Source organism: Chiroxiphia lanceolata, chromosome 10 (genome assembly GCF_009829145.1).
Source record: "Chiroxiphia lanceolata isolate bChiLan1 chromosome 10, bChiLan1.pri, whole genome shotgun sequence".
Lineage (NCBI taxonomy): Eukaryota > Metazoa > Chordata > Aves > Passeriformes > Pipridae > Chiroxiphia > Chiroxiphia lanceolata.
The window spans coordinates 3,582,545-3,601,043 of NC_045646.1; the positions used below are offsets into that span (position 1 = coordinate 3,582,545).

At 41.9% G+C, this 18,499-nt stretch overlaps 2 protein-coding genes across 4 annotated transcripts in view; one reads left to right on the forward strand and one right to left on the reverse strand.

The window, feature by feature from the left end:
* Window positions 1-906: 906 nt before the first annotated feature.
* On the reverse strand, window positions 907-13,446 carry PDCD10 (programmed cell death 10). 2 transcript variants are annotated; one of them, XM_032698554.1, is made up of 8 exons: window positions 13,323-13,446; window positions 6,615-6,829; window positions 5,963-6,016; window positions 4,522-4,639; window positions 3,740-3,866; window positions 3,365-3,443; window positions 2,966-3,048; window positions 907-1,390 (listed from the first exon to the last, which is right to left on the reverse strand). In XM_032698554.1, exons 2-8 carry the CDS (start codon window positions 6,708-6,710, stop codon window positions 1,309-1,311), a joined length of 639 nt encoding a protein of 212 aa, XP_032554445.1. In that variant the 5' UTR covers window positions 6,711-6,829; window positions 13,323-13,446; the 3' UTR covers window positions 907-1,308. The 2 variants fall into 2 exon arrangements, with proteins under 2 accessions (XP_032554445.1, XP_032554446.1); XM_032698555.1 differs by having other exon boundaries at window positions 13,192-13,395.
* The window catches only part of SERPINI1 (serpin family I member 1), a 46,050-nt gene continuing 40,980 nt past the window's right edge, over window positions 13,430-18,499 (forward strand). Inside the window, exons 1-2 of one of the 2 annotated variants that reach the window (XM_032698547.1) lie at window positions 13,482-13,598; window positions 18,312-18,463. The gene's annotated coding sequence lies outside the window, so the exon portion shown is untranslated. Of the gene's footprint in view, window positions 13,599-18,311; window positions 18,464-18,499 lie in introns of both variants that reach the window. The other variant, XM_032698546.1, reaches the window with a different exon arrangement.

Here is an 18,499-nt window from a genome sequence, read left to right on the forward strand (position 1 = left end):
GCAATACAGCACCAGGCCAGTGTGCAAGGAAAGTCTGGATGGACCTTTTCTTCAGCATTTACACCTGAAAAAGGAGTATTTCTGTAGCAATTGTGCTCTTTCAGCCTGGAGTGATCCTCCTGCAACAGCCTGTGCAGCTTTATAAACTGCTTCACATTCTTCTCTAAACTTACTAGTTATTTTAAAGATCTTTCAGAGAATAAACTTCTATTTCAAAATAAGCTCAAGGTGCACTTCAAAGGGGCACGTGAGAGATTCCTTAAACTTGTGAAATATCACCATGAAATCACAATGATAAATTTATTCTGTCCATCAACAGCTCAACCATCGACACAGCCAAGGTTTGTCAGTGGAGGTCTCACATGATTTCAATCCCTGAAAAATAGAAGTTGCCTCGTGGCATGCATAGTAGAGATATCACTAGTGCTACCTGGAAGAGTTCCAGCTTCTCTCCTCCTCCCTCCCAAAGGGCACCAACTGAAAACCCAGTTATCTTAATATTTTAAAATTCAACCTTTGCTGCAAACTCAGCTGCATATATTTAAAATAATCCTCTGCTCCAAACCTTGGAATAGTCTAGGAGTAAAAAACCTGTTAACTCACCACCAAGAGAAGATTAAGGAAGAAGTGAGACTTAGTTTCTATCAAAAACAAAAGAACATCTCACTTCTGAGTTTACTTATTACTTTGTCAGAGACATTTTAATATAATTATTCTGGTATTCTGGTCTAGATCACAGCCAAAAAATCTCAGCTTTAAGGAAAACCCCTGATTTTACACTGATTTGAACTCCCAGTAGCTTTAAGCACCCAAATAATTTGAATTGTTTTTCTATTTAATGAATGTTCTGCACTTCTAGAAAGATGAGCTCTGCACTCTTGTTCACATACAAAAAGACAGTCTAACAGATGTAAACTATTTATTGAATATTTGCCACCAATATCGTTAAATACATAATCTTGCAGTTTTCCGCTTTCAAGTTAAAATGTCAGAAACAGAACACCAAATATTTACAATTCTTATAAGGAATGTTACATAATGACACATTAAGGCGTAAATTCTTTTGGCTTATAATTCTGAAAAGAATGATAATAGCAAAAAAGTGATGCAAAATCTTCCTCGTGAGATTATGATTAAGCTACAATGTTTTACAAAAATATGGTGTAAGATGGCAATAATCCCATTCAAAATCCTGCATTAGGCCCCCCTGGAGAGGGGCTGATAATTTATACAGTCAAAACTTTAAAATTTACATATAAAGGTACCCTATCCACCATTGAAAAGTACAACTCTCAACATATACAGTTTTCAGGCCACAGTTTTGAAGGTCTGGAGTATCAAGTTGGTTTGATGAATTAGTCGGTTGGCACTTATGAACACATTTATTGCCCTGTGGAAAGAGAAAGACACTGCTTCAGATGCTTTTAGAAACATGGCATTCCATAAATCCAGCATTATTGGCATCCAGGCTTTGAAAATTGGAAGTATATTGATGTCCTACCCTGTCCTGATCTACCTGAAGCTCAGTGCTGGCACCCGGCCTCATCTGCACAGCTAATCCTAGAAAGGCTGTGTTTATTTGGCAGGAATTTAAAGAATTGGGCTCTCAATCATCACTGACATCTCAATTGTTCGATTCTGGGGTTTAGCTAACTAAGAAAAGAAGTGGAGCAGATGACTCAGGGTTGGAACTGGATGATCTTCAAGGTCCCTCCCAACCCAAGCCATTCTCTGACCCTGTGACTGCCGAACTCGTGTTCTTTCCAAAGCCGAGCACTTCACCCCCCAGTAATTCCAGAACTGGCAAATATTTCCTGTAGAAATACTAAGCATGCACATACGTGGAAGTAAACTGCTATTTTAGTTATCTTTTTGTCAAGAAGGGTGTGGAGTCACTGGGTTTTTGAGCTCAGGAATGACACCTGTGAGCAGGACTGTTCTCTTTGGGGCTGGGACCTCCTGGTGGGAGCAGGTGTCTCACTCAACATGCAGTTCAGACAGATTAAAATTACTCCTGATTTCACAAGGATAGGAAATACAAGCCTTACGGAATTTCTTACAATACTGCAAATAACTAACACACTTTAAGCTTATGCCTACAAAACACAGCACTTCTGTCCAGTAATTATAAAGTTGCAGGGTCTAAATTTCTCTTTTTGGTATCATAACCAAATTTAGCCCCAATTTCAGTAAGAAAAGAAAATCAGAATGCTTTGATTGAAGCAAGATAGTATTCCCAGTTGGTCTTAAGACTTCCCTGCCCTTTAGTAATGCACCATCTCCTGGGTGTTCTTAGTCTTTGCCAAGCTCAACAAGAGCTGACATGAAAGGGAGTTCTCATTTTTAGAACTGCAGCACACAGAACACTTTGGCACTGTCAAAGTCTGAGGGGGATACACTCATCTTCCCAAACAATCACTACAGTGAATTATACAGGAACATGGACTTCAAAAGCCAAGGTGAAGACCTGGAAAAAGCCTCAGTTTGAAGGCTAAAATGTTCAAAGAGAAAAAGGCTCAGCTGAGTAATTCCAAACACTGCAAGGCATTATAAGGGCCTATAAAGAAAGGCCAATAAAAATGTAAATCAAAGAGAACATTGCACAGATGTTTAGTGTTTGCAAATGATACTTCAAATAGGTAGATTACCTTTTTCAATAAAGAATTCATAATTTCTTTGTCCTTGTATGCACACTGAGAAAAACCACACAAGGCCAGGAAATTTAACTTCACAAATTCAGATTCAAAACTAACACTGCATATGGGTGTTGTATTGTGGTGCATTTAAAAAAATTCACTTTCCTCAAAGGCATTACAAAAGAAATAGTATTTAAAGCAGCCATGATAGTCCGAGGACACAGGTACGGAAAATTAGGCAAGTGCTGAAAAAGGCAGCTTGTCTCGTTTTCCCCTGTTGATTGACACAGCCTTACTCGTGTAAATTATTAGTACAAAACCATACTTACTTTCCATCTTTAAAATAGGTTTTCAGAGTATCACTGAAACTTTTGGAGTATTTTACAAACTCTTTCTTTTGGTGCTCAAGTGCCTGAGAAAACAAAAACATCAGGAGCAGAGTCTTAGTTCATGTATTGTTGGGTACAGTGAGAATCTTGAGGTTGAACTGATCAGAAAACTGGCTGACATTATGTTTGGAACAGCATTTTGATTCTCATTTTTCTGAGAAGACATGAAGAGATATCATTCTCTTCCTATAAAACTGCCCAGACCTATCACACAACGATTTTGGCCTTAAATCATTATGTCATTGACCAGTTAAAGTCTCCTACTCATCCTCTGATCAAAAGGAAATGCCTCCTCTTAGACTATTTCAAATATTGTATGTGAAGAGTTGCTGCACATACCCGCCGGTTCTGGTACTGGTATTTCTTGAAGACATTATTTACTGTGTCCAGAAGTTCCTTTATTGCACTTGCAATGTCCCTATTTGGAAAAAAAAAAAAGTAATTGTAATATTCTTAAATGATCCCATTTAAATGTTGGAATTTAATCCCCTTCTAGGAATCAAATACTTCTTAAAACAGTCTCTACAGAGTGAGTGTCAGACACAATGTCACAAGACCAAACCCAAAGAGCCAGAGCAGTGCCCTGGGAATTCAGTGTGGGAATCAGTAAGGTAAGTTTGGTCAAGGAATATCCTAAACATTTGAGTGAGAATCAGGCCTAAATAAAAAGTTTGACCTCTCAATCTGCAGAAAAATCCATCACATGGTACTTACTTGATTGTCTGAAGAAACCTCACTCTGTCATTGATCTCATCAGGAATCTTACTAAGAATCTGTTTAAGTGCTCGTGCTTTTTCATTAAGATCTTGGAATTCAGGTTCTGGTCTTTCAATCATATACTCTACCAAAAAGAACATATTCAGAAACACCATTAGTGTGTCCTCAAGTCTCCAGTGACAGCTAAAAACACTCCACAAAAATGCAGCAGTAGTGCCATGGGATATTTGAAGGTGAACAGCACAAAAATAGCCCTGACCAGAAAACTGTAGTGAATACACTCTGTATGAACCAAAACACAGTGCAACAATCACCTTTATTACTGCACGATGGAAAAAGAGCCCATCTTAATTTATTTGAGACACTGAAGGCACTACACCAATCAAATTCAGTATTAAAATAATTTAAAGCCTATATTCTCCTTCTCTGACAGTGTAACTATTGCTTTTATTTTGAAACGGGGGAAAAAAAAAAGAGGATGTTATACTCCACATGCTTTTTTTCTGTGTTGTTAGCAATGCAAAAGGTGAACTATGCACCAACAGAAATATAGTCCTTAACATTCATTTTCTTTTTTTCTCTTATTATTCAAGTATAGTTTTCAGGAAGATTCAACTTCTCCTAAAGAGATATTCAAAAAAATGCAAATTTTCTTTTACCCTGCTAAAAGAATTGTATTAAGAAACAAACAATCTCTTCTGAAAAAAAAGGCAGAGAAATGCCTATTTCTAGTTAACAGTGTAATTAAAAATCCAGTTATTCAACACGAGATTTATTACCTTCTACATCATCAGCTGCCATACGCAGCAGAGACTCCGTGAAGTTCACGTCCACACTTTTTTTCTCCAGGATTTTCATGATGATGTCCTGTGTAAGACCTGGATTTTCTTTTTCAGCCTGTACAGTAAAGCAAATTGTTACTCTGAAATATGCAATGCCTGCATGTTGCAAGCCCAAAGGTAGATTTTCATGTACCTCGCTTCAGATACTGCAGGAGTTTGCCAGAAACTTTAAATTCTAATGGTTTTAGACCAGTAGATTACATTGAAAACCGTTTTTCCCACTACAGCATTCATTATTTCGGGCTACATCACTGATTTGGTATAAATAACTTTTCCAATAAGCTTTTCCACTCGTTTCAATTTGAATGAGAAAGGTCTTCATGAATTTCTATATCCTGTTATGTTTTCATAAACGCTAAGCTTTGAGACAAAGACATTGTATCCACTGGAATTCAAGTCACTCCAAAGCCAGGTGCTGCTCCCCCACCTTCCACAGGACGTTTTATAAACGTGCCTCTTACGAATCACATCATATGCTCAGACATCATTTGGGAATTGCTTTTTCAGTAAAAAAAACCAGCTTTTGATTGATGATATATGTAAGTAAAACTAAGCTAGAGCTCAGCTAACACTGGAGGTGTTCCCACTACCTGTGCTGCTACTAAAAAAACTGCACTGTGTGGAATAAGAATGAGACTGTGGGGTGGGTTTTTTTGCTACCAATATCTCAGTTTTTACATTATTTGCACCCAGCTCAGCTCCTTATCATTAGTTGTAAAAACATTTAGCTTGCATGAGCTCTAGCTGAGACTTCAGATTGTCAAGGTACACTTAGATTTAGGCTTATAAACAGGGAACTGCAATGTAGTTGCACAGCTCACATGTTAAAATTTGTCATGCCTGCAATTATTTTTAAGTATTTCAAAAGATCAGCACTTCGATAAAGCAGTATAAAGGAATTTTCACCCTTTAGGAATATAAATTAGAAGACACTTTTTTCCTTTTACTGCTGGAAGCAGACACAAGCACTGAACTTATCTTCATTCACAAAAAATCCCATTATCACTCACTCTGTAAAGCACTTCCAAAGCCTGCTGTGTGTCTACTGCTCATGAGCACCTCTGCCACACAATCTTGGCAATTTTACATTAAGTATATTATTTATTCACTGACTGCTTCCTCATTTAAACTTTGGTACTATATGGACAAGACGAAAGTCTGTTTAAAATGTCTCAAGGTCTTTCATTCAGAGTTCTACTCATAACATCTGACCTCCCAAACTACAGCCCATGCAATTGTCCACTTCACTTTTAGACTGCTGGATCAAGGTTGGAGTCTTCAGATGCAAACACAAGGACACAAGAAAGCTGACTTTTTACCTTTACTATATATGGTTTACCTTTTAAACAACCATTCTTCAAAACAAGTTACTTCTCACCTTAATAAAAGCTGCTCTCAGCGTCTGAGCTGCAGACAGGTTTACTCTTTCTAGCTGCAATGAAAGTTTAGAATTGTTAGGAATTCTGATGTTATTAGAACAAAACAAGTCAAATACTCATGCCCTGCCTTACACACATAATGAAACTGGGAACTGACAGAGGCTTTCAAATTACTCGTGTCATTTGAGAGATACTAAAATGTTCAATCTCAAAGGAAAGACTTCCCCCTCCTCAAATCAAATATGTCACTGGATGTATTTTACAGCAGAAGTCTGACAGAAGTTTTTGAGAGCATCTTGCCAATCTCTGATACTCACAGAAAATCAAATATCCTTTTAAATTACAACCATTAGCAGTAAAATTAAAATGTTCACAGGTATGTGTTTGTATGTTACTTCCTGCCACAGATTACCAGACCTGGCATTTTTGTGAAAATCCTCTGTAAAGGGTAAGAAAAAAGATCAGGGCTGAGACACCCAGCAACCTCTGATGAGCATGAAATAGTATTCATGGAAAAAGGGTAAAACAATGCATGGGAAGGAGATGGTGTCAGACACAGAGCTTCCACAGCCAAAATGAACAACCTGTTACTGTGCCCATGTTTCCCAAAATAAAGGGGATTGTCACATTCCAAAGCAAACTGCAGCTCACCTCATTAAAGACCGGGTACATGACAGCATAGAGAGGCATGGAAACCATAGAAGTGGTCTCTGCTTCATTCTTCATCTCTTCCATTGTCATCCTCATTCAAAGAGCCACTTCTCAAGGAAAACACTATAGAAGCAAAAAACTCCTCATTCACTGAAATGTTTCTTCTTTTTCCTCGTCGTGCAAGAATACTTGAAGGGCTTGAAAAACGTATTGTCCTTAGGGCGTGCGGGGAAAAGACAAAACAAACACAACAGTTACAAACACTCCTGACTGGCAGGTTCTAAAAATGAAAACACAGATCAACGTCACCTTGTTACTGCCCAGAAACCAGGAATTCCTTATGATGTGAGTCAAGTAAATATGGAATGACCACTTTGTGTGACTTCAAAATCCCAAGTGAAATCTATTGAGTGAATATTTTAAAGAGTAGGGTGCTACCAGAAGTGGGTTTTTTTTCTTCGAGTTCTTATGGAATCAATTTTCCTGAAAACAGTGATTTTGTTTGATATGTATTTACAATAATCTTGCCACCACTCATAAGCAGCAGCATAAGGTTCCTGACAACTCCCCTACAGAAAAAGCTTGAAAAGCTGCAAACCTAAACCCCATATAGATGCATCATGACTATTAACATTAGAACTACCTATAAATACCCCATATTTTTGCACATGCACCAAGCTGTGCCTACTTTCCACCTCTTTGAATTCCTAATATTCCCTCTTTGGGTTTATATAAGCTGAAGTCATGTTTCCACTCTGGGTGTGTCCCCAGCTCTGTTCACTCAATGGAAAATTATTGTTCCAGTAACTGAACCTCTGTTTTGGAAGTTCTCCACCCAGTCCAGCTCATCGTATCCAACATGGAGCCATCACTGCTCAGACATAGAAAATATGTGGAAAAGAAGAAAGATCACCCTACAGCTCACAAGAAATCTTTGTTCCAGCCTGTTACATGTTCTGTTCATCAGATTCTCTAAAAATATTTTACATGACATAATTGAGTTTAAAGACCTGAAGTCCAAGCTAGAAATAAAAATAAAAAGGAGATTAACAGGTTTAATTCTTAGATTTGCTTGGGATATCTGATGCACTAAAGGAGGTTTTTTCCTCCTAACAAGCTTCAGTCATCAGGCATTTGCACATCTGCATAATTTATTGACATTTTAGTAAGAAGTGAAAGAAGTGAAATTATAAGAAACAGCAGAAGCTACTCCAGCAATCAATATCACTGGGAGTGTGAACAGGTGAAAAAAATCAAGATATTTATTCCAGTTATATTCCTCATTATGCTCTGCAGCAGCTAAAAATCTTCAGGCTGTTTCAATAAAAGAACAGATATTTTTTTCCAGGGCAGGTTTATAGTAGTTTAGCCCTAATTACACAAGTGAAATTTGTTATTGATTACAGTCAGCACAAAGAAGAACTCGGATGACTACAAATATTATACATGTCTCATCTGAGCTTGTGAACAGACACTGTGAATGTACTTCTAAGGAGGTGAAGAACTGGTCACACAGCAGTTAAAACATTGGAGAAAAATTAAACATGACTAGAGTAAAAAAATTTATATCAGTCTTCTGACATGGATTGCCTATTCCAAAATTACTCTTGCTGTTCCAACCCCTCAACATAGCACACATGAGCAATTCCTACAGCCCAAGAACAGGATTCCCAAGAGTTTAGAAAGGGATTTGTGTGGATCTGTCCACATGGATGGAATTGCATAAATCAGGGTTCTCACATTTTTCTCCCCTACCCAGAGATATTTTAGAGCTGTCAGGAACATGGAAGAACACAAGTGAATGTTCACCATTCCTCAAAAAGTGGAATATTTTTCAAGAACTTGTTTCAGAGTTACATAAATTCATGCAAGGTCTGCTCACATGGGGGGGTGGGAACTTGTCTGAGCAAGTTTTCACTCCCTACTGCAGGTACAAGCTGTCCCATTTATTATCCATGAGTATTCCCTGCTCCAAAGGCTGGCATGTGAGGGGCAGAGTGGCTGGAGATCTCTTTGTTTTGCTGTTTAATTCCATGTTTCTGGAAGGTCAGTAAACATAAACTCATGCAAGATACTAATCTGACAAGCACCACTGAAGGCAGCACCCACAGTTTAATTCACTGCAAGGTTTTATCCTTGTATTCTCAGAGTAAGTTTTTTAAAGAGTTAAATCAGGTCACTGAACATTGTTCTACTCTACCCAAAAGATTTTTATCACAGGAAGAAGGGCAAAAAAGGACAGAATTGCCATTAGATATAATTACTTTGTTTTTATGGGCTAGCAGTACCCACACACACACAAAAAAAGGAAATACTAAGTGAAATGATGGATTTTTATGATGATGAAAACCTATTACACTGTGGACTACCATGAAGAACTCATTTTCTCCTGAAGAGCCATAAGCTATTGTTACTAATCCATGGTACAGTTAAACTCCTCATATAAAAACAATTATACATTATCTATTACCTCTTTACCAGACACTGACACTCTTACCAAAAAAAAAAAATACACCACTTTGGATTTATATTAAGACAAAAGATACCAGTGTTGTGACTGCAGAGGTGGATTTATATATACACATGCACACAAGAAATACATAAGAACATCAAATTTGTTGCCAATCTATGAAAAGAAATATATTCAATATATCACACTGGTTGTTCATTATTCTAGAAACCTCCCCATTTTCTAGAAGATACACTAGGAAGCATCACACTGTCAGGAAAGTACCTGACTGCTGACCCTGCCACACTATTTATCTTTGCAGTCAGGGATCAGCTTCTTCACAGCTTTTGGATGTAACTTATGCACTTCAGGCTTTGCTGGTGTTAAATAGAAAGAATAAAGATCTTCATAAAAAATTCCACATTTATTGTGCTACAGAAAGACAGTTTGCCACAGCTGCACTAAACCACACACAAATATCCCTGAGGATGGGCTCAATCCCGGTGAGGGACCAAATTCCCATGAAGTTTCTGTTCTGTTATTTAGATCAACTATTAGCAAGTTCACCAACCTTGAAAACAGCCTGACTGGAGCCAAAGTTTAATGCACATTATCAGGCAGCCACGAGGAGCTTCCAGCATTTCTTCTGGGATGTGATCAAAAGCAGCTCTGCACAGCTGCCAGCCTGCATGACACTGTCTCCTAACAGCTTAACTTCAGTTCCCTGCTATCTCCAAAGAGCCTTTTCTTTGAGAAGAGTTTACCCCAGTTTCATCTGTCAACTGGATTTTTACATTCTCAAAAATATGGAATAAGATTCCACGAGAAGGTGATTTATTAGAACAGCACAATGGAGTGGTGCAGTCCAGAAAATGCTGGGAAATTGCTGTAAGATGCACAAAAGGTGTTACTCTGCTGGCAAACTTGTTAATTGGTCTGAGAGGACAGATGAGGAGAAGACAGCAGGACCCTGCCAAATATGACACTGTGTGTGAGCCTGAGCTTTTCTTGTGACAGTGATCCCACGGATCCAAATCCATGTATGTGCAATTAGCAGCAATGGGGGAGAACGTACAGAATGACACAGGGAACTTACAGAGAATCGAGATTTGCAAACTGTGCTAAGATGCCAGTTAATACAAGCCTGCCTGCTCAATCCTAAATCACCACACACACCAAGAGAGGTACTAACATGGAACACATCCTTTCCCTGTCAGTACAAATCTGACATTCTAACCTTTAAGTCTCAGCACTAAAATATTATCCCATTCAAACACTGAGAGATGTAGGACAGATCTGGAAAGATTCTTCACAGACCCATTCCCCCACATCCATCCAATGACATTTCAAATCATTCAACTGAACTTTGGCAGGAAAAAAAAAAACCCTACATTAAGATAAACTTCCTGTGAGCCAAAAAAAGGTAAAGAGTACAAACCACCACCCTCCCCAGGATGTACAACCACCGTTATCGGTGTCTGAGGTGACAATTTGCTTTCTCTAATGGGTGTCATTTACTGACAGACTTTTAGCCATGCCTTAAAAATCAAGCAGAACTGCAGAGGTACTTAATAAGAACACAACCATCACAATGGAACTACAAATCCACAAAATCCACACCTGTGCATAGGCCAGGGTGAAAACAAGCAAGGTGTCCACCAAAGAAAGGTGCTTGTGTAACACTATTTCTGAAACAGTGTTTAAAGAGAAGAGGGTAGACTCTCCTCATTTCGACTTTTTTAAAGAGTTTTAAACCAACAGAAATATTTGGCATCAATTGGCAGGATTTCAATCTTCAGTTGTGTCATCAGCAGATCTAATTCTGCACTGAAGTTGTCTCTATTTCCTTCTCCAGGCTCCATCCACCTCAGATCTCCTAAGTGCTTAGACATTAATATTCTTTTTTAGAAAAGTACCACAGAGGAACAAGGCCTGAGGCAGTGATTTACAAGAATTATTATTTCAATAGGTGGCTTCTAGCAAAAACTACAGCTCTATTCCTGTTAGAAAAGATTGTCCTATTGCCAAGAAGTTCTGCTCCACTTTCTGTGGCGAGGATTCAAGAGGTTTTTACCTTTAACCTGACCTGAGTTAACAGAAAAAATAACCTAAGTCCAGGAGGAAAGAGTGGGGGAAGGGAAATAACAGCATAAATTCCATCCTGAATTCAGAGGCAAAGAGTTTGAATCAAAATGTAAGAGCAATGTGGATGGAAGAAGGGGGTTTAGGTCAACTTTGCTGTTGCAAAGTTTACACAAGAAAAAAAATTGCAGAATATGCTCTTTTAACTATATGCACATCCCACACATAGCTTGGTAACTGTGTTTCTCTTATTAATGGTCACTTAAATTAAAAAAAAAAAAAAAAACAAAAAAGCACCACAAAACCAAAAAACTCACATCTCTTTTTTTTGTCAGATGTTACCTTACCTGCCCAATTTCAATTATTTCCCATTGCATAACTTTGATTGTATTATACAAAGCTTCAAGGCTTTGTGCCTCAGATACAGAATTACTTTCCTTCTTTTTAAAACTGTATGGGTGAATGCCCTGGGATTACCATACAGATCAAACCTTAAGATAACAATCTCTGTATTTTAAAATCAGCAAAGATAACAAGAAATTTCAAAAAGGCAGGCTAGTGCACTGATTCCATATTCTACTAACTCTCACAGCCAGCAGTTTCACTGAAGAAGAATGTCACCAGGAAAGAGCACTGAATTTTTGGAAGTGCCTTTAAAGTGCCTGGAACAGAGAGATGCAGTTCTCAAACATCCCCACACGTGTAACAGCCACTTGCAAGTTGAGCTCACTGACAAAGTAGAACTGCTTCTGCGTTTTATTACTGTCAGAACAATTCTATGACTAATTCAGAAATCAGACAAACCTGCGATAAACCCAAGATGCCTATTTATAGAACCATGTCAACAAAGTCCAAGCCTAAACTGAAGTCAGGCATACAATTAGTTCATATTCCTCTGCTGGACTTCAAAATGGAAGTCATTTAGTCTGTCCTAACACATCCAGTTTGTGTCTAACGTGAGAACCCACAGCCTGTGCTCCAGTTCCACTAGTCAGCAACACTAAAACTGTTATACAGCATAACTGAAACAGGCCGTGGTTGTTAGAATATTTAATCACAACAACATACCCCTGTTTCTCTTTCTTTTTCACCTCCTTGGGAATGTGAAAGTGAACCTATTTATCAAACACCACCAGGTATGACACGGCTCTGAACACGTAAACAAATCCCAGGGGACAATTAGTTCCTCTGATAACAGGAACAGCACAAACCTGGCCCAAGGTTTGAGCCATCCAGTGTGTGTGAGACACAGGAGAGGAACCAGCCAAACTCACCAGTTCAGTGAGCACCTTAATGGGACACCCAAGCCCTGACTGCTCAGTCCCTAAGGGGGGTACAGCCCGGGGGACCCTGCTAAGAAGGAATCGGAGAACCACAGAGTCAAATAGGTTGGAAAAGAACTCCAAGATCATGGAGTCCAACCTCTGACCCAACACCACCTTGTCACCCTGATCAGAGCACCGAGTGCCACACGTCCAACCTTGCCTTAAACACCCCCAGGGTCGGTGACTCCATCACCCCCCTGGGCAGCCCCTTCCCCTATCTAATCACCCTCGACGTGAGTAATTTCTTCCTTATGCCCAACCTGAGCCTCCTCCGGCGCAGGAAGGAGCCGAGGTGCCCTTTCTCCCTGCCCGCCGCAGCCACCTGACAGCGCCCGCTGCGAAAGGACGAGCTAAAAATAAATACACACACAAAAATAAAACACATCCGGGCCTGCGCCTGCCGGGCCCGGGCCGAGGGAACCGGGAACCGGTACCAGGCCGGGCACGGGGAGGGCCCCGGAGCCCCGCGGCCGCGGGAAGGGCGGGGGGAAGGACAAGCCGTGCCGGGGCCGGGGGTAGAAGGAGGTCACCGCCCGGCCGGGAGGGCAGGGGACACCCCCACACCTTCCCCGCACGGCCAGGCCGCCCCGGCCGCTCCCTGAGCGCGGCCGCGGTACCGGGGGAGGGTTTAATTCGCAGCCCCTCTCGCAGCCCCGCAGGGCGCGGCGGGCCCCGCGCCCGCCCCGCGGAGCGCCGGGCAGGGCAGGGCTCGGCTCCTCACCTGCCCCGGCCCGCCGGGCCCCGCCGCTCCCGAGGGGCTTCGCCGCCGCCGCCGCCGCCGCGCCGGAAGCGCCCGCGAGGAGCAGGAGGAGGAGGAGGAGAAGGAGGAAGACCCGCGGTGTTACCACACACCAGGCGTTGTCCGGAACCGCGCGCGGGGCCCTGGGGCTCGTAGTCCGCGTTCCGCGACCACAAGCCCCACAATGCCGAGCGGGGCGGGGGCGGGGGCTGCGCGGGGCGGAGCGGGGAGAAGGCACTACCCCGGGCGGCGGCGGGCGGAGCGGGCACAGCGGGGCTGAGCGGAGCTGAGCACAGCCCAGCCCGGCAGAGCCGAGCCCAGCAGAGCCGCGGCGGAGCGCGGAGCAGCGGGCGCACCGTCGGGCAGCGGGCAGGGCGGCGGCAGTGCCGGTGAGTGCGCTCGTCCCTTGGCGGGTCTGTGTGTGCGAACACACCGGGCGGCTCTAGTTCATTTGTTATAAACCAGTGAGGCTCCGTGCCGGTGCGGAGGAGCCGCTGCCCGTGCGGGGGTCCCCGGCGCTCCCTCAGCACCTGAGGGAGGGACGGGCACGGGCTGCGCCCTCCGCTGCGGCGGAGAGGGGCGGTCGGGATCGGAGCTGCTTCCCCGCGGGATAACCCAAAAGGAGTGGGAATCAAGCCCGGAACCCCGTAAGTCAAGCCCAGAGACCCTCAGGTGCTCGCTCACCTGCTGCGGGCAGCGAGGGCAGGGACGCGCTCCCTCCCCCGCCCCCGAGGGGCTGAGGCGCCCTCGGGGTCCGGCGGGAGCGCTCCAGCTGGAGTTGTGCTGAGGGAAAGTCGTGCCCAGACACCCGCCCGGGGTGTCCCGCGGGTCGGGGGGCTGTTCCCGGCCGTTCCCAGCCCGCAGCTGGGCTTCCAGAGCCCGGTTGTGAGGGGCTGCTCCCGGCTGTGGCACCCCTGATCCTGCCGGCTGGCTCAGCGCGCCGCAGACCGTGTGTGAGCGCCGAGCGTTCTGCATTTTGGCCATTAAAACAACCAAACTTGTGTGTTATTTGTCGAGGTAACGCTGTTTACTAATTAGCTTTGAGCTTTAAAGTTTTACGTTATATTGCAGAAAGAGCTCGATTATTAAAAATTGATATTAAAAATTAATGGTAGGGCACCACCTCAGTTTTGGGTTTGCATTTGCGTTTCTGATGCATCACTGTTAAAACTCTTTTTTTTTAATTTTTTTTTTTTTTTTAAATACTGGTCCGTATTACCTAACGTTAAGGCACATGAATTCCCCAATGTGAACATGCGGATGAGCAGCTTCAGCGTTGAACTTGTCAGGCGTTGGCTGCAACTTCTTGCGGCACTGATGGGAGAGGTGGGAAGAGTTTGGTGTCTGTGGGAACAGACGGATCATGTGCAGGTGTCCCTGTGTGTTACCTGTCCCCACGCCCTCCACTTACCTCAGCAAGAACAGCGTAGGGGGAGAAAGAGGGGAAAAAAAGCACCTGGGTTGTTGCACTTTAAAACACGTGTGCATTTTCTCCTTCCCGCAGCAGCTTGTTTTAATCAGACTGTGTATCATCTCTCATGTATCAAATACTCCACACGTCTTGGTATTAAAGGGCTGCTTAAAACCTGCATAACGTGTGTGAGTTTTGTACTGTTAATCACCTTTGAGCTCTGATTCCTTAATTCTCATCTCATTTTTGGTGTAATCTAAAGGAAAACGATGCCATTCCAAATAGGTGAGAGGTGTTTACTGAAATGTCGTAGCATAGATTGAGCCAAATAAATACCTGTTAAGGGTATTTTATTCTTTCAGTGAAAATTGTACATTTTAAATAAAGCTACGAAGCTGCAGTCCTGCAGCTGCTAAAACTTAAAATAGGTTGTTATCCCCCTCCATCAATTTTGTGATACTTTTCCAGATTCTGTTGGGTTTTGGTTGTTTGGGGGTTTTTTTAAGCCATGGCTTAAGTCCATTGAATTTTTTAGAATTACTGTAGCTTGGTTGAGCGTGATGAGGAATAGTAGCCCAGGCAAAGGAGGGAGGAGAAAAAGGTTGGTAGCTTTTTCTTTGAGGTTGGTGTTGTCTACAGAATTACACAGGGCAACCTGAGATGTGATGGTACAATGTGAAGGCTTGTGGCAATGTGAAGTTTCCTGTTAAATGTAGTCATGAGTTCCAAAATTTGTCCTCATGAGACTGTCTGTCCTGTATTCTCACATCTTCTGATCGAGTTAAGAGTTTTTAAATTTGCTTTTGAGTTTGTCTCCCCACCTACCATTGTAAGCGAGCGATTTGTCCACATGAGTGACAACTTCATGAATACTTTCACCTACATCTGCTTTCGTGTTCATATGCTGTGTGTCTGCTGGCCTTTGGAATTCTTTAGCTACAGCACTGCTGGCTGAAGTTGATTCCAAGAACAACCAGGGATAAATGCAGCTCAGAGCTGCTCAGTGTCTGGCTCCCTGCAGGAGCACACCGGGGTGGTTTGGGCTTTGTTTTTAAGGTTTGGGTTTCTTCTTACCTCCTGTCAGATGGAAGAATGTGTATATGTTCATACAGAATCTAGCAGAGTTCTAGGAACCCTACGTTGTTGTAATGACCCCCTTGAAATTTATTGTGTAGATGTAAATGTTGTATTTATGTGTGGCTTAATTCAGTTTATAATCTTGTGTATTGCAAAATGTAGCAGTGGAGATGGGTTAGTGCTGGTAGGATCCTTCACACCAAGATCTGGCCGCTCTTAGCTCTTTAAAGGCCTTTTTCATTTCTCAGAATTTCAGATTTGTTTTTGGGCTGCTCATCATCCATGAAGACACATTTTTGGCATGCCTGAATACCTTTTAAAATAATCTCTAACAAACCGTGTTCTGTGTGGGCAATACATTATTCTGTCTTTGTAAAGCACGGGCTGAGTAGGAATTAATACAGGGTACATCTGTCCTATGCTCAGTCTGCAGGCTGTCCTCATCTTAATTAAGCTGTGTATTCAAACTAACGTTAAAAACTGGTGTGCAAACGTGGCTTTAAAGTTTAATGTCTGTTTTTCTCTATTTTATGTACACTTGCATATCTCAGATGCAGTATAGTGGGCAGATGGTAGGGAGAGATGTCTGTAATTAGTGATAACTTTGTATTTTTCTCTAAATGTATGAAAGACCAGAGTTGTTAACTTAAATTTGGAAATACCTTTAAAATTCTTGAGTTTAATTCATGTCTTTTGAGCGTGGTCTTGTGAATTGGATGACTAAAGGTTTGCAGAACTTGAGGATGGGGGGGAAATAACATTTTCCCGCAGTAGGAAGGAAAACGCTTTCTGAATCCTGAATTATTGGCTTGGCAGAAGAACACATTTTCTTTAAACTCCTTTGTAAAATAGTCCTGGAGATAACAAAGCCATAGCCACTTCAAGACAAAAAGAATAATCCCACAGCTCAATAATAACTGTAAAGTTTTAGATTTATCTTCCCTCTACTCTTGGTATTTAAAGCAGTACAATGGCAGGGAAAACTGCATTGGTCACATTAAGCGTGTATTTATTTATAGTGTAAATACCTTAGTGCAGGTTGTGTTGGAGAAGATCTCTAGCAATACAGTAATGTGAGAATTCAAGTAAGATGAATTCCTGTGTGAAATATCTTCAATTTCCTGACTTCACTCAAAGGGCACCGTGTCATCTCTTTTCACTTTCCCTTCCCCAGATTCCATTTCTAACATGGTAATGGCATATTGGACTGAACATAAACGTGGATAACATAATCTGTGCATTTTGCTAATGAGCAAAGCCATGCTACATTGCATTAGTTTGAAACTAAAAGCTTTGATTTCTTTTCTGCATTAGTCTCATCCACTTGCACACATCTGCTTCTTTTTGGTCCCTGAGCTCAGCCAAGCTCAGAGGTGTGTGCTGGGAGCTGTGTGGTGACTCTGCATCTAAAAGCAGTTGGTCACTGCCTGGCTCTCTGAGTTCTCTGCCTGCTTGTTTTGGGCACTTCTCCATAGCATCTTGTTTGGTGGCCTCACTGAAGTATCTCTGATAAAGAATTGTCCTTATGTGGAGCTATTAAAATGTCAGCTCTGAGGTCGTGTTCTGGTTTGTTTAATACACTTCAAAGCTAATGATTATGGGAAGTGCAGCCCGTGGCTAATGTGATAAAAGCTGCGTGAGTTATCCACGTCTTTTTCTGGGCTTTTGGAGTCGTTGCAAAGCAGCTGCAGCTCTGAGATGGGAAAAGAGGAAATTTCTTATTCAGACAAGCTAATGAGTTAAATGTGTGTATGGCTTTTGGGTTAATAAGGTTTGACCTCCTGTGTTGTAAAGGATTTTTGGTTTAGTCGAGTGTTCAAATATTATGATAATTCTTTGGAAATATTTTTGCAGACCTTGAGACTATTCTGTCCATAATGACAAGTAATTTACTCTCTACAAGGAGAAAGTTAAAACAAGGTGGTTACATTTAGTTTTAACCAGATGCCTTCTGATTTCTAGGCTGTCTTTGCACTTATTTATGTTCTTGAGCCCTGCAGTTTTTCACCATTACATCTAAATAAATAAATGCTTAATAACAGGAACTGTTTCTGCTCTGCTATGCATGTCTGACAGTTCTAACCCCATGATGACTTGATGGGCCTAATGGACAATCTGCTGCTTCTAGAACGATCAATTCTGTCTGAATGCAAGCTGAAGCTGTACCATATGTGCAGTGGGACTTCTGCAATGAACAAACCAAGCACTTGTTAGCTGGGAATGGTCTCTCCAGACCTCGGAAGAGCTGCAGTTCCTTTGCTCTTCTGTTTTCATCTATTTTTGTCATCCGTGTTTCTGTATGTGCAGTAGGTTTGGGGGGATTTCCTCATCAGAGAAAGGAGAACTGTCATTTCCTTTTTAACCTTTTTGAACAACACACTGAAAGCTTTGTTTTGCTTTTGCAGTTCTGACTGAATTCTGATACCACAGGAGAGTGAGTACTTTCGTAGCCTTTGCAATAAGATAATATGCCCAGACATTTGCTCACTAGTTGCATTTTGCGTGTGGAACTTCTTGAGTAGCAATGCCATTCCAGCTCTTGCTTCTCCTGTAGAAGTTTGGAGTGAGGTGGAGAACTTGGACATCTACTTTTACATGTGTATTTTTTTTTTAGCTGACCTTGGCATGTCAAGGTAACGTTCAGAGCGTGGGTACTTTGCCAAGGACTGGCTGTCGGAGCTCCTCACGATCACTCAGCCACGGGAGATGCCTCCTTCCCTGGCAGTACTGCAAAACTCTGGAGTTTAGGAGCTGTTTCTCTCTGAGGTGATGTTTCCTGCCCTAGTTTTCCCCATACATCTC